Below are 13,130 nucleotides of genomic sequence, written 5' to 3'. Positions count from 1 at the left end.
CATCCATCCATCCATCCATCCATCCATCCATCCACCCATCCATCCATCCACCCACCCATCCACCCATCCATCCATCCATCCATCCATCCATCCACCCATCCATCCATCCATCCATCCATCCACCCACCCACCCATCCATCCATCCACCCACCCACCCACCCACCCACCCATCCATCCACCCACCCACCCACCCATCCATCCATCCATCCATCCATCCATCCATCCATCCATCCATCCATCCATCCATCCATCCATCCATCCATCCATCCATCCATCCATCCATCCATCCATCCATTCATCCACCCACTCATGACCCACCCACCCATACATCCATCCATCCATCAATCCATCCATCCATCCATCCATCCATCCATCCATCCATCCATCCATCCATCCATCCATTCATCCACCCACTCATGACCCACCCACCCATACATCCATCCATCAATCCATCCATCCATCCATCCATCCATCCATCCATCCATCCATTCATCCACCCACTCATGACCCACCCATCCATCCATCCATCCATCCATCCATCCATCCATCCTCACCCCTATCAGTTTTTGTTATAGTTGAAATAATTGCGATTGTTTTTTGCTTTTTTAATTTTGAGAATTTCGTCTTTCCGGGAACTGCACTCGAAAATAACAGCAATGATTGTAGCGTATTTTGTGTTTCTAAGCTATATATCGTTCCGGGGATTGCTCTAAACATAATAAATAATAATTTTTTTTCCTTAAATTTTTGTGTGCTAGAGATTTTACTCATAGCTATTTTCTTGTTTCTTTATTATTCAGACATAAGATTTATACACATATATAAACACAATCATACATTTCTACAAAAATCCATTCACGTTGCACTCTCCACTGATATCACGTCGCTGTGTGGAACCGCCAAGACTTCGGAACGATTTAAAAACCCAGACACAACAATTAACGTTACAATAATATTGCAGCTATTTTTTTTCCTTGTTCACATATAAGTTTTGCTCTTCATAAATCCACAAAAGGAGATCAATCGAATACGAATACCAAGATGTACGCATAGTTAACTTTTTGCCACTGAGGTACGAAAACAGTTGAAGATTCAGGCCGTGTCAGTACTCATTTAGCCGAAGAATAATAACTACATTTATTTACAGTACGTATCGATTCCAAATTCGGAACTCTTCTGCTTATTTCCTGGTAAAATTTCAGATAGTCGCTCGCTCGCCGTCGCTCGCCTAATTTACCCATGTATGCCCTCAGCCCAGTGTAAACCCGCTATATAATAAGCTTAACAAACTGAACACGATTATTATAAAAATAAATATTTTGGTTATCTTTTCAATATTACACAGGTTACGTACCGTCAAGTACACGTGACTGTCAATACAGGACGGTATAACTGCGCAAAACATTACATTATTATTTCCTTTACTAGAAAGTTTATTTTTCGTTTATGTTGCATACGTTTTATTTCTCTCGTGCTTGTCTCATCGATCATTACTATATAATATATTGTTACTGACCTATATAATATATTGTTACTGACCTATATAATATATTGTTGGCTATATTTGCAACAAGGAAACAAACAAACGAGTCAAGGACAAAGAAAAATATATCAACATTCATAAAATAGAAGAAAAAGGTAAAGGTAAAATATAGGGCCTGCTAGTAGTACATGTAATGATGTATTACTTCAATACTTGTACCATTCATAAATATAACAGGCATAATTACGATATAAAAATAGAACACGCTATCAATGTTTCTATGCAACGAACATTGTAACCTCATTTACGAGGAGGTGGGGGTATTAACTTTTTAAACATCAATAAATGTAGTCTTTGGCAGCACTGCTGTATTGCCAAAACATAAATACATCATGGAATCTACTCCCATGAATACTAGTACATCCAGCGGCATAAAATTCAAAATACCCGGATGTTAGGTGAGCTGAGGAAAGAAACACACAACCGCAACTTTTCCCTTTCGTTCATCGGCTGTCAAAAGAATGATATCTTACGTCTGTGCATGGTTCATGTCACAGATGTAAAACTTACGCTCCAGGGAGAGTGATAGTGGAAGAAGGATTTACTACAACCAGTTGGTATATAGTTATGCTCTGTGGAAGTTCAAATTCTGTTGAAAGTGCAAGTACGTACATAGACCTCAACTTTCAGCCATGTTTATATTTGACTGGTCGTTCGTGTGTACTTCCTGTTTTTGTGTTGACTTTAAACTGCTTAGCAACATAATATTATTATTCAGTGTGTAATTAGGTCAACAGTAACTTTGAATACCACACTGAAATATAGGGATAGAAAAATCCTGAAATTGATCGAAAATACAAATACATTCATATTTCATATTTGTTATTATTTGAATTAATCATCTGTTTACATCACAAAGATCTTAATTTTAGGAATGGGATGACGTTGTCTGCAACCGCAAATTATAATATTTGTACCATTTTGAATAAATAGACACCACCTTGAACATCTGACTCACTAGTATGATTCCATTTTTAGAATATCTTACAAATATTGAGGTAAATGTATACATGATGTAATGTACTAGTATATCACTACATGAAAAGTCCAATTTACCCACCTTTACCCAAACCTTTACCCTACCTGTGACCCACCTAACCACCACCTCTGTCCAGGGGTAGTACGAGATGCAGTACCACTTTTGACAGTCTACAGCCCCCAGGGGAGAGATCACTGGGGGTAAATTAAGTCAAAGTTGGCACTTCGTCTCATCATACTCGCCACATTTACACATCCTCTGCTAAAGATTTACCCCAGTGGAAAGACATGGTCACATATGACTTTTTAGTACAGTGATATATTTAGAATATTGTATGTGTCATTTTACATATGTTGATAAAAAATACAATTTTTATTTTATCATATTTAATAATACTTAATAAACCATTCCATTACATGACTCAACAAGGATATTAAAATATAGCGAATTAAATAATTTGATAAATCTGTAGTAAACTCTTATTTTTCCAATAAATCATGTTACATAATATTAGTAAATGGCGGCAATACAAGTAAGATAATTCATATAATTTATGTGTGTCTGGCTAAACAGTTTGTAGGGTATAAATTATAGTTAAATTAATGTGTCATATCATATCATATCATTATGACATCATATCATATCATATCATATCATATCATATCATTGCTCTTATAAAACGGTTAAGTGAATTTGAACAGGCAAACTATATATTCCATGTGTTGATGCTTTTGTTTGTGAAGAAGTGAACAAGCATAGATTTGGAAAATCCAAATTTCTTTAGTTTCAATGGATGACCTCTTGTGACCCCAGTAGTGTCAAGTTGTATTAAATGGTGATTTGTGTTATATTTTCCATGAGTGTATTTCCATAATTCTATCATGTCTCCACTGGCCCTCCTGTATACCATACTGTGTAAATCAAGGTATGCAAGGCGGTCTTCATAATCTAAATTCCGTAATTTAGCAAGTAACTTGGTAGCTCTCCTTTGTACACTTTCAATTAAATTGATGTCTTTAATGAATCTGGGTGACCATACTGTGTTAGCATATTCAAGATGTTTACCTACTAGTACTATGTTTACCTACTTGAAAAAAAACCAATGTGAAACAACATTTACCAAGTCCATGTAGTAGTAGTAGTAGTAGTAGTAGTAGTAGTAGTAGTAAGTAGTAGTAGTAGTAGTAGTAGTAGTAGTAGTAGTAGTAGTAGTAGTAGTAGTAGTAGTAGTAGTAGTAGTAGTAGTAGTTGTAGTAGCAGCAGTAGTAGTAGCAGTAGCAGTAGTAGTAGTAGTAGTAGCAGTAGTAGTAGTAGCAGTAGCAGTAGTAGTAGCAGTAGTAGTAGTAGCAGTAGCAGCAGCAGCAGCAGCAGAGTTAGTAGCAGTAGTAGTAGTAGATTATTTTATTATAGTCACATACGGTGATAAAATACCTCCAAATCCGAAAAAAAGATCAATTTATCACCCACATGGCCACTTTAAAACAAAAGACAGGTTTACTAAAGTATTGTTGATGAGTTTTATCCATTTGTATACAATCATAGGACATTGATAAAGATTAATTTGTTTCCTTTATTATATATATCTAGATATGTCTGGAGAAGTCAAAAAAGGATACCTTAGACGCTATGGTAAGTAGGGTCAATTATTCTATCGTAATTGCATGACTTTATGTAAGAATTCAATATTTTTTCATACAGTATGAAAATGGTTCTGCAATCTTCATAAAATTTTGAAAACATTGGAGTAAATAATCAAAGTTGTGGCTGTTGTAAAAATAAAAAATTAAATATTTACATTTTTTGTTGATTTTTATTACACATGAGGGGGTATGGGAAAGATCTATGAACGAATATCTTCAAGGTAGAATGCACCTTGGGGATGAATTCTTAAAATCTCTCCAAACTCTGTCATATAGAAGCTTGTGTCTGGTCCTTTTGAAATAATTAACAAAATTTGGGGTCCACTATTTTGTTTTCAAGGAAATTGACAAGCTTTTATTTTCCCAGTATTTGGTGGCCATATTGGATTTGACAACATTTGGTAGACATATTGGATTTGACAACATTTGGTGGCCATATTGGATTTGACTACATTTAGTGGCCATATTGGATTTGACTACATTTTGACCTCTATTTTAAAATTTTGTATGGCGACCCTTGATTTCAACTGAGAATGGGAATGGCTTTTCTCTCTCTTCAACACCTATGCTTGAACAAACTAACAGCAAAACTTTTAACTGTTTATTTCCAAGGCATATTTCACATTTAAACAGAAATATAAAAACATAATCAAATGTTTCTATGTAACTGCTTGGTAGGTGGATTCCTTTTTAAAAGTTGGAAGAAGAGATACATGATTCTATACCAAGATGGACATTTTGCTTGGTATGAAAATGCAGGCGGATCTAGAGATAATATGGTGGATATTAAAAAAGAAGTGACTATGTTACGGATTGGTGGACAGATTGGTTCAGATGCACCTAAGCTACCAACTTCAAGTGACAGATTAAACCACATGTTTGCTATGACTGCTGTTGGGGGCAAAACTTTTTTCTTTCTGGCAGCTGATGAGACTGAACTTGTGTAAGTAGAAGGGTTTGAATTTGTTGAGTTTATTGGAAATTAATGTTACCCCTTTCTGATTGAAGGGCTTGAACTTGTTGAATTTATTAGAAATTAAGGTGATCCCTTTCTGATTGTATATTTCTCATCATAATAATTTAAAAAGTAATGAGTGGTTAGGTAGTTAAAAAGAAGAAATAGGTGTAACCAATGTATAGTTATTGTCTATTTATTCTTGACTTTAGCTCATGGGTCAGTTGACCTGATGCAATAAACCGATATATATATATATCTACATGTTGGTGATGCTTTCAATTCTAATACGCCGTATTCCGGTTATCGAAAAAGCCCCGAAAAGATAAAAGATATGATTGTTTGGCCACTAGGGGCGCTGTTTTAGAACCGGAAGTGAGGGCCAGAATTGTAGAGCATTGTTACAAAGCATAGAGTCTATAGGCATCGTAACCACTGACTAAAGATTGTCTGTCATTCCCCGTAACTTTACGCTATAATATTGCATTATCGCCCATCAAATAACGAAATAGCAAATTAACCTCTCGTTCTCCTAATATTTCGCGTAAGTTTGGCTCTGCAATTCGAACGTGAGGAAAACCCAAAAGTAGCAACATTTTGAAACGGGTAGTACACTGACATCTCACTCACGTTTTCAGTGTGACCTCGTCCATTTGCGTTACCGTTGGAGAAATTGTAGTGATTGCTTCCAGTCAAACATCGGAACGGAAAAAGGTACAAAACAGAGGAAAGAACCTTCAAAATCACAATATACGCTACAGTTATTGCAGCTTGTATAAAACCAATCTGATTAAAATCCGATGTAGATGTCGGCTAATTGTTCATTGTTATTTTACTTTCGTTATTGTGCCTGAATTGACCTTCAGCTACATCGGATTTTAATCAGATTGGAAGCTGTTGTCAGATTTGTAATTTTCTAATCGTTCTTTTGTCCAGCAACAGACACCAGTAAGGTAAAGAAATATGTTTATCATGTCTCCATCAGGTATATTTCGAAGGTCCTCCGTCCAACTTTCAATGTTTCCGCTGTCGATTAGTTCTATCTTTTGATGCCTGACATCCACTATTCGTCTCCTCTTCCGTTCTCTCAGAAAATTATCATTTTCTAGTGTTTCTAGACCAAGGTTGACAGCATTTCTGGCGATATCTAGTAGATTTAGAAGTAGTAATTTTCCACTCTTTTATGAATGCACGGAGTTCTTTTACGCCCATTTTGTTGACAGCTTCATACATCGCCATACTATTAGATGCCATGATGAAAATTCTGGCCCTCACTTTGTCAGATATGGTGCGCCCTCTCGCGATACTTTCCTGCGAAACAACCGGAAGTTCGATAACCGGCATACACCGTATTGTACTTTTAACAGTCTTAATTACCCCCCCCCCCCCCCCCCCCCCCCATCCACCCCGTAACAACTTAGAAATGACAATTAAAGTCTGTTTAATATGAACCATTTGCCTTATTAAAAGGTCCTGAAGTTAATATGATAAAGGATAATTCTCACCCAGACACTCACTTTTGGTGTCGTTACTGTAGCCAATTGTTTCACTCGATTACAACTTTGTGAACATTTCAAAATCTTGTGTATTTCAAACCTTTATGGCTTAATGCTGATGGTTTGTTGACCTTTTGACTGAAGTGACTTTCAAATATATTTTGAAAATAATGACTGACATGTTTTATTGCGTTGATCAGATTCGTTTTACAACGATAATAACTTGTCAGTCAGCTTTGATTCATAAAATTTCTAAGCATGGTTAAATGTGTTCATTCCTCCTAGGTCATGGCTACAGGCCTTCCATCAAGCTAGGGGACTACCACCTCCTAATCAGGGTCAACCAGGTCAAGGTCAACCTGGTTATGGACCACCACAAGGTCCTGGTATGCCACAACCACAACAGCCAGGTGCACCTCCACCAGGATTTCAACCAAGTCTCATGCAAGGTATGTGACATGACCTGTTGTTAGCTGTTGTATATCAACACACACATACTGAACTAATATAGGCAAATTTCCCTGCTGACATAAGGACACAGGAACTACTAGTAGTCTGTAAGGTACACTGTGGAAGGGCGCCCTCGTGCATCGGTCAAGATGATGCATTATATCTTACAGACTACCCAGGAACCCACCTGATATTATCACATCCAACACTGAAGTGTTTTATTTCTCCCCTCTACACTCTAGTAAATATGTGTTTTGACTTATTACTATTAGCTCAGCCACATCATATCCATTCCCAACCTGCTATTGTGCCCTCTAGTGGCAGTGAGTGAACAAGACTAGAGGGTCTAGTCAAAAGCCGTAAATGCTTTTACATTTATACTTGTGTGAAATTGGTTAAAAATTAATTTTCAGAAAAAGTCCATAAGTAACTAGCTAACAAAACGTGTGAGGAAATTGGGACATAAAAGTTGTACGTGACTATGTTTGAATTATGCATGACTGTGTTTGAAATATATAATTTCAGGCCAGCCTCCACCTTATTCTGGACCACAGCCACAGTATGGACACCCACCACCACAGCAACAGCCAGGATATGCATACCCACAACAACAACAAGGAGGAGGTAAACCCTATCCAACACAACGTGGTGGACCAGTGCGTTCCAACCAGCGTCAAACTGTAATTGTCCAGAATGACAGGGGCCGTGATGGTGACGGATTTGCTACCGGAATGCTGATGGGTGCAACAATGGGGTATGGCATGGGATACGGGTATGGATGGGGTTATGGTCCGGGACTAGGATGGGGGTGGGGAGGGCACGGATATGGACATCACCATCATGATCATTACCATGATCATCATCACGATCATCACCATGATGGTGGTCACGACGACTACGGTGGGACTGATGGTATGGGTGGGGAGGATTACGGTGGGGCTGATTATGGTGGGGGCGACTTTGGTGGGGATGACTATGGTGGAGGTGACTTTGGTGGGGGTGACTTTGGTGGAGATGATTTTGGAGGTGGGGATTTTGGAGGAGACTTTGGGGGTGATTTTTAATCACAATTTACATACTAGGAGATGTACTCTCTATCAAATTTACATTCACATGATTTGTGTACCCAGACATCATGTATCAAAGAAATGTACAAAGTATTCAGTGTGTGTTTCTCATAGGAACTATTTAAGTATTACACTCATGCAAACTGGCTACGTACGATGGGGTAACCCAAGTTATACACACATGAACATGTACTTACGACCTGTTTCAATGATAAAGGTATAAACACTTAATCTGTATAGTGACACAAAATTTTTGAATTTTAACAAATGATATACACTCTTTGTCAATTTTTTTATGTTAATGACTGCAATGTAGACCTTTTAGAATTACATCTAATTAAAATGAGTACTAATTAGCATAAAATACCTCAGCCATCACAAAGCCACCCTACCAAAACAAAGGGAACTGTATCTGGGGTATGATGAGAAACACACAGCTTTAATTGAGGTTTTTTTACGCTTGTTTGGTACGGGAGTGGTGCACGCGCATTCTGTCAGGGATACCCTTAATAGCCCGACCGATTTTTCGGTTACAGATGGTCAAACATGGTGGTGGGGAGCGATGAACATCATCTGAAAGTTTATATTTGTGTTTATATGTACTTAAATTAGCAAAATAATGTCCTTGCTCATGAAGCTAAGAGTTGAAATATAATTTTAGAGTAGTTGTGCAAGTTTCATGACATCTATTGGGAGATGTCGTATTTGAATAAGTGAACCCTGTCAGCTGACACTTGATTGGATTCGTCAATCGAACTACCCCGAGCACGTGACGGCATAAGCCGGTCGTGACCCCGGTGTTATCGACCGAGATGCTCAATCAAGTCACAGCCCAGTTATGCTGTGATGGGGTACCCTCATACATTGGTCAACCACCTCTCAGAGAGAGAGAGAGAGATGAGGCCGGTGAGGGTGGAACGTCACAATGTATCTTGCAGTCTAGAATGAAGTTTGCACATTCTGACCTTAAATGTGTTGAGCAAAATGAACACATTTTGATACAAGGTTGTCATGGTTTTGTGAAAAGACAATTTTAACTACTTAGTCATGTGACAAGTGTAGTATATATAGCATACAGAAAATGATCTTCAGAGGCCAGAACCTTAGAGTTTAATTACACATATAACTTATAAGTCACATTTGTGCAGTTGTGCATGTCATGTAAAAGTAGGCCAAAGTAAATAATTAAGATTTGACAACCAATGAAGTGCAACATAAAAGCATTCTTTGTTTATCAATTATTCAGCAAATCAACTCAATTGTTGCTTTTTCTTTGTGTCAAATTATTGACCCTGATGAAAAAAAGCAACAATTCTTGGTAGCTGTAATGGCATTTTTACTTCATGTTAGAGGGTCAAAACGTAACAAAACATGTTGAGACATACACCGATATTAATGCATGTGGAGCATGTCAGTGGATTGGAAGTGAACCCCCAAAATGATAGTTATTTTATGACATGTCGAGGAAGAAAAATGCTATTTCAGGTAACAATAGTCAATTAGGTGTAAATTGTATTTATTACTGTTCTTGTATTTACTAATGGGTATTTTCATTTTATGATGTAGGCACTGACCTTTGACCCAGATATTAAAGTTCTTGTTAATCATGGTGACCTAATTACCTCACCAGAATGACACGCATGTACATTGTTGTACGGTTCTTCAACCCAGCAAAAAAAGTATTGTATGTTGATAGATAACAAATATCTAGTATATTATACCATAATATATCATTGATGTGTTATATTGTATATGTCTAGTTTTACACTGCTAGGATTGTAAAGCTACATCTAAACAGAGTTTAACCTTGTTATTATATATTGAAGTATTTATAGTAGGTGAATGTTTGTAAATTTTATGATACATATTTAGTGCAATTATCCTTTATGTAAATATAATGCCATGTGCCAAGACATTCTTTTTTTTTTTGGGTATGTAGAGTAGAGTATATTTTATTTGACATGAAATTACGTCATACAAGAACATAATTTATGGTCAGTGATATACAGATACAATGTAACTACGCAAACAATAAAATACTAAACTACTAATAATTTCAAAAACTGATTTATAAATGTGAGTAATAGTGTTAATGAACTTACTCAGACTGTATAGATCTTGAATTGGATTGTCTCGGATTGCCTACACTTGCTTACACTTGTAAAATCACAATTTCTTTATTTTTGAGGGGACAGATTTCACCTTAATTGGTGAACTAAAATTTTATGCGTATCCCAATACTTTGAAAAAATTGCAGTCACAAACCTGTCTGTTTTCCAGAGTCACATCATTAAAACTAAAAACAAATTTAGATTGACAATCAAGTGACCATTGTATATGTAATAAAAGTGTACAGATAACACTTTCTATCTGGCATATCAACTGAACTTTGACATTTCATTTTAAGGGGAGGGGTTTAATTAAATGTGAACAAATCTTTTTGTGAGCTTCTTTGACAATCTGAGACTGTCTTTCTCAATGAGAGTTCATTCCTAGTGTCTTATATATTAGATTGAATGAAACCATAAAATAGGGAGTACTTAACATGATTAGTGTTCTGGGAAATTGATGGTTGTTGTATACTAATGAAGCTGATAAAATTCAATATGTGAGTAAATTGAAATTTGTATTTATTGATATCTGTGTATTTTTATGATGTAATATTTTCAAACATGGCTGAAGTTTTCACTTTGATATTAATATTTGACAATTTTACACATTTTTTTTTGCTTAGATTTTGTAGTCAGTTGATAGTGTCAATAATTCTTCTAATAATATACATACTGGTATATGTACACCAGATGTACACTACTTAAAACTTAGTCTGTCAGGTATGTCGTGTGAGGGCGCTATCCTCGGCATTACCCCTCTCAAAGAGGTCAATGAGGGCAAAATGACACACCATGTTTCAGTTCAGTCTTTGAGAGTAGAGACAACAGCTCTACCACAGTGTGCCTTGTTGACACACTCAAAGAGTAAAGGCAATAGGGGCACCCAAGTATCCACAGATTAATAGCAGTGCACTTTGCCTACATTATTATTGAGATATTGTCATCTCTCGTCTTCATGGACATAGAGATGAAATCATGTTATAGGCTCTTGAACAAGTGGTAAATCATTAATATCAGATAATCTAATTGTTACAAGTATGAGTCTGAAGTATGGAAAATGAAAGCAATATCTTGTGACAGAAGAATCTTTCTCTAAAATGACCAGACTGATACGGAGTGTCAGTATCTACTTAACATGTGTTTTCTAATCATTTAGATTCAGTTACGTACACGTTAAACTACATGTAGCCAGCCTGCGTACTGGCTGAATTTATGACTACACTTCAGATCTAACCAGTAGACAGACTTAGCATGATCTAAGCCCATATAGTAAAAAAGTTAATTCATGAATTTTGATATTTCAACTGTAAGCCATGTGTCTTCACAGTGGTGATACTGTATCTATCAGCATCCAAAGATGGTCACTTTACTTCCTTTTATGGTAATTTCCAATAAATGGAAAGTTTTATGGAATTCACTAAAATTTCTGTGTCTGAATAAAATGTTCATGAATGTGTGGAAATACGTGTGTTAGTAAAATGTTACACAAGAAGTAATTTTATGTTGAAAACGTGTGTATTGTACATGTATTATGTATATCTGTTTCTTTTCTTGTGCTGCTCAACCTTTTTTCAACTCTTCAATCTGCATACCTACACATAAACCATGTATTTATAGCAGTCTTTTCCTACACACCCAAGTCAAATAATGTCCCTTATACATACAAATATGTATGGTACCCTGCCTACAAAAACAGCACAAATTGCAGGGTGAGCATACATGGGGATATGGTAGCCAAGAGACGTGTTAGTGTTAAAAGAAGCTCCACACCAGTAGCCCAGGGACATGTCTTGGTGTTACTGTGGGTGTTACTATCTGAAGAGTTCTCTACACAATAGCCCAGGGACATGCGTTGGTGTTACTACCTCAAGAAGCTCTCCACACCAGTAGCTTCTTGAGATAGTAACACCACGACAAGTCTGTGGGCGAGGGTTGTGGTCTAACCTTACATTTCCATACTATACCTACTACACTAAGTTCATGGAATACTTACGAACTCCATGTGGTAGATACTACTGGCAGTACTCACAAGTTTGGAAAATGATGAAACATATACAACACAATCATTGGATAACTACAATGTTTATATCGGCATCATACAAAATATACATACAATATATACAAACTAAGTACAAAACTATTTGAAGACAAATATATGGACAAGGATCTAAGCAAAGAACATATATCAAACATCAAAAATTGATTTGAGAGGGGCAGTCTGATAGATTCACTGTTGGTGCGCCCTCACACAATGGCCAATCCCTCGTAATGAGAAGACCAATGAAAGCATAACAACATGATGTATCTATACACAGGCCAAGGAGGGGTTTATTGAAGTTTTTCATTGACAGAATTTGTTGTTTTTTTAAAATATTTTTTTCCATTCTTTGTAAAAGCTAAGTAACCATATCAAAGGCAAAACAGCTGAAACCTTTATAAAGCATATACATCTGTAAGTAAACATTATTCCTAAAAAAAAATAATATTTCAATTTTAATTTTTCTTTGTACACTACATTCTGGTAAATGCATATATACTGAGAATATGGAAAATATCTTTTCAAATCCACCAGTTATTATACAAGTTGTTAGATAAGCTTTAATAGCCAACTATTCGAACTCAAATTTTGGAAAATAACCCCAAAATTATGATTCATGATTAAACCAATATGTTGTTTAAAAACATAATGAAAGTGACAAATTTATTTTGTAATCATTTGTTCAAGGGATAGTTCTAAGTTAGGTTGACCTATCTGCTACATCCTCAAGAAAATTAAGTACATTTTTCATTTTTCACGTATAATTTATCAAAATTGATAAATTTGCATCATACTCCTAAGTTTATGGAAATCACCCACCCCCACCCACCCACCCCCTATGATCTTGTTAC

At 36.3% G+C, this 13,130-nt stretch overlaps 1 protein-coding gene across 1 annotated transcript; it reads left to right on the top strand.

Moving 5' to 3' along the window:
• Window positions 1–1,995: 1,995 nt before the first annotated feature.
• On the top strand, window positions 1,996–8,127 carry LOC144443897 (uncharacterized). The gene is made up of 5 exons (XM_078133499.1): window positions 1,996–2,147; window positions 4,110–4,151; window positions 4,841–5,105; window positions 6,899–7,062; window positions 7,589–8,127. The coding sequence occupies exons 1-5, from the start codon at window positions 2,111–2,113 to the stop codon at window positions 8,125–8,127; spliced, it is 1,047 nt and encodes a 348-aa protein (XP_077989625.1). The 5' UTR covers window positions 1,996–2,110.
• The last annotated feature ends 5,003 nt before the right edge of the window (window positions 8,128–13,130 follow it).

The sequence above is a fragment of the Glandiceps talaboti genome, chromosome 2 (assembly GCF_964340395.1).
Source record: "Glandiceps talaboti chromosome 2, keGlaTala1.1, whole genome shotgun sequence".
NCBI lineage: Eukaryota > Metazoa > Hemichordata > Enteropneusta > Spengelidae > Glandiceps > Glandiceps talaboti.
Note: the sequence above shows the minus strand (reverse complement) of the source record. Positions and strands in the feature narration are given on the sequence as shown.

Coding starts and splice junctions, on each gene's coding strand:
- LOC144443897 (XM_078133499.1), top strand. CDS start 2,111: ATGCTCTGTGGAAGTTCAAATTCTGTTGAAAGTGCAA. Junction 4,152..4,840: donor AGGATACCTTAGACGCTATG/GTAAGTAGGGTC, acceptor ACTGCTTGGTAG/GTGGATTCCTTTTTAAAAGT. Junction 7,063..7,588: donor TCAACCAAGTCTCATGCAAG/GTATGTGACATG, acceptor ATATAATTTCAG/GCCAGCCTCCACCTTATTCT.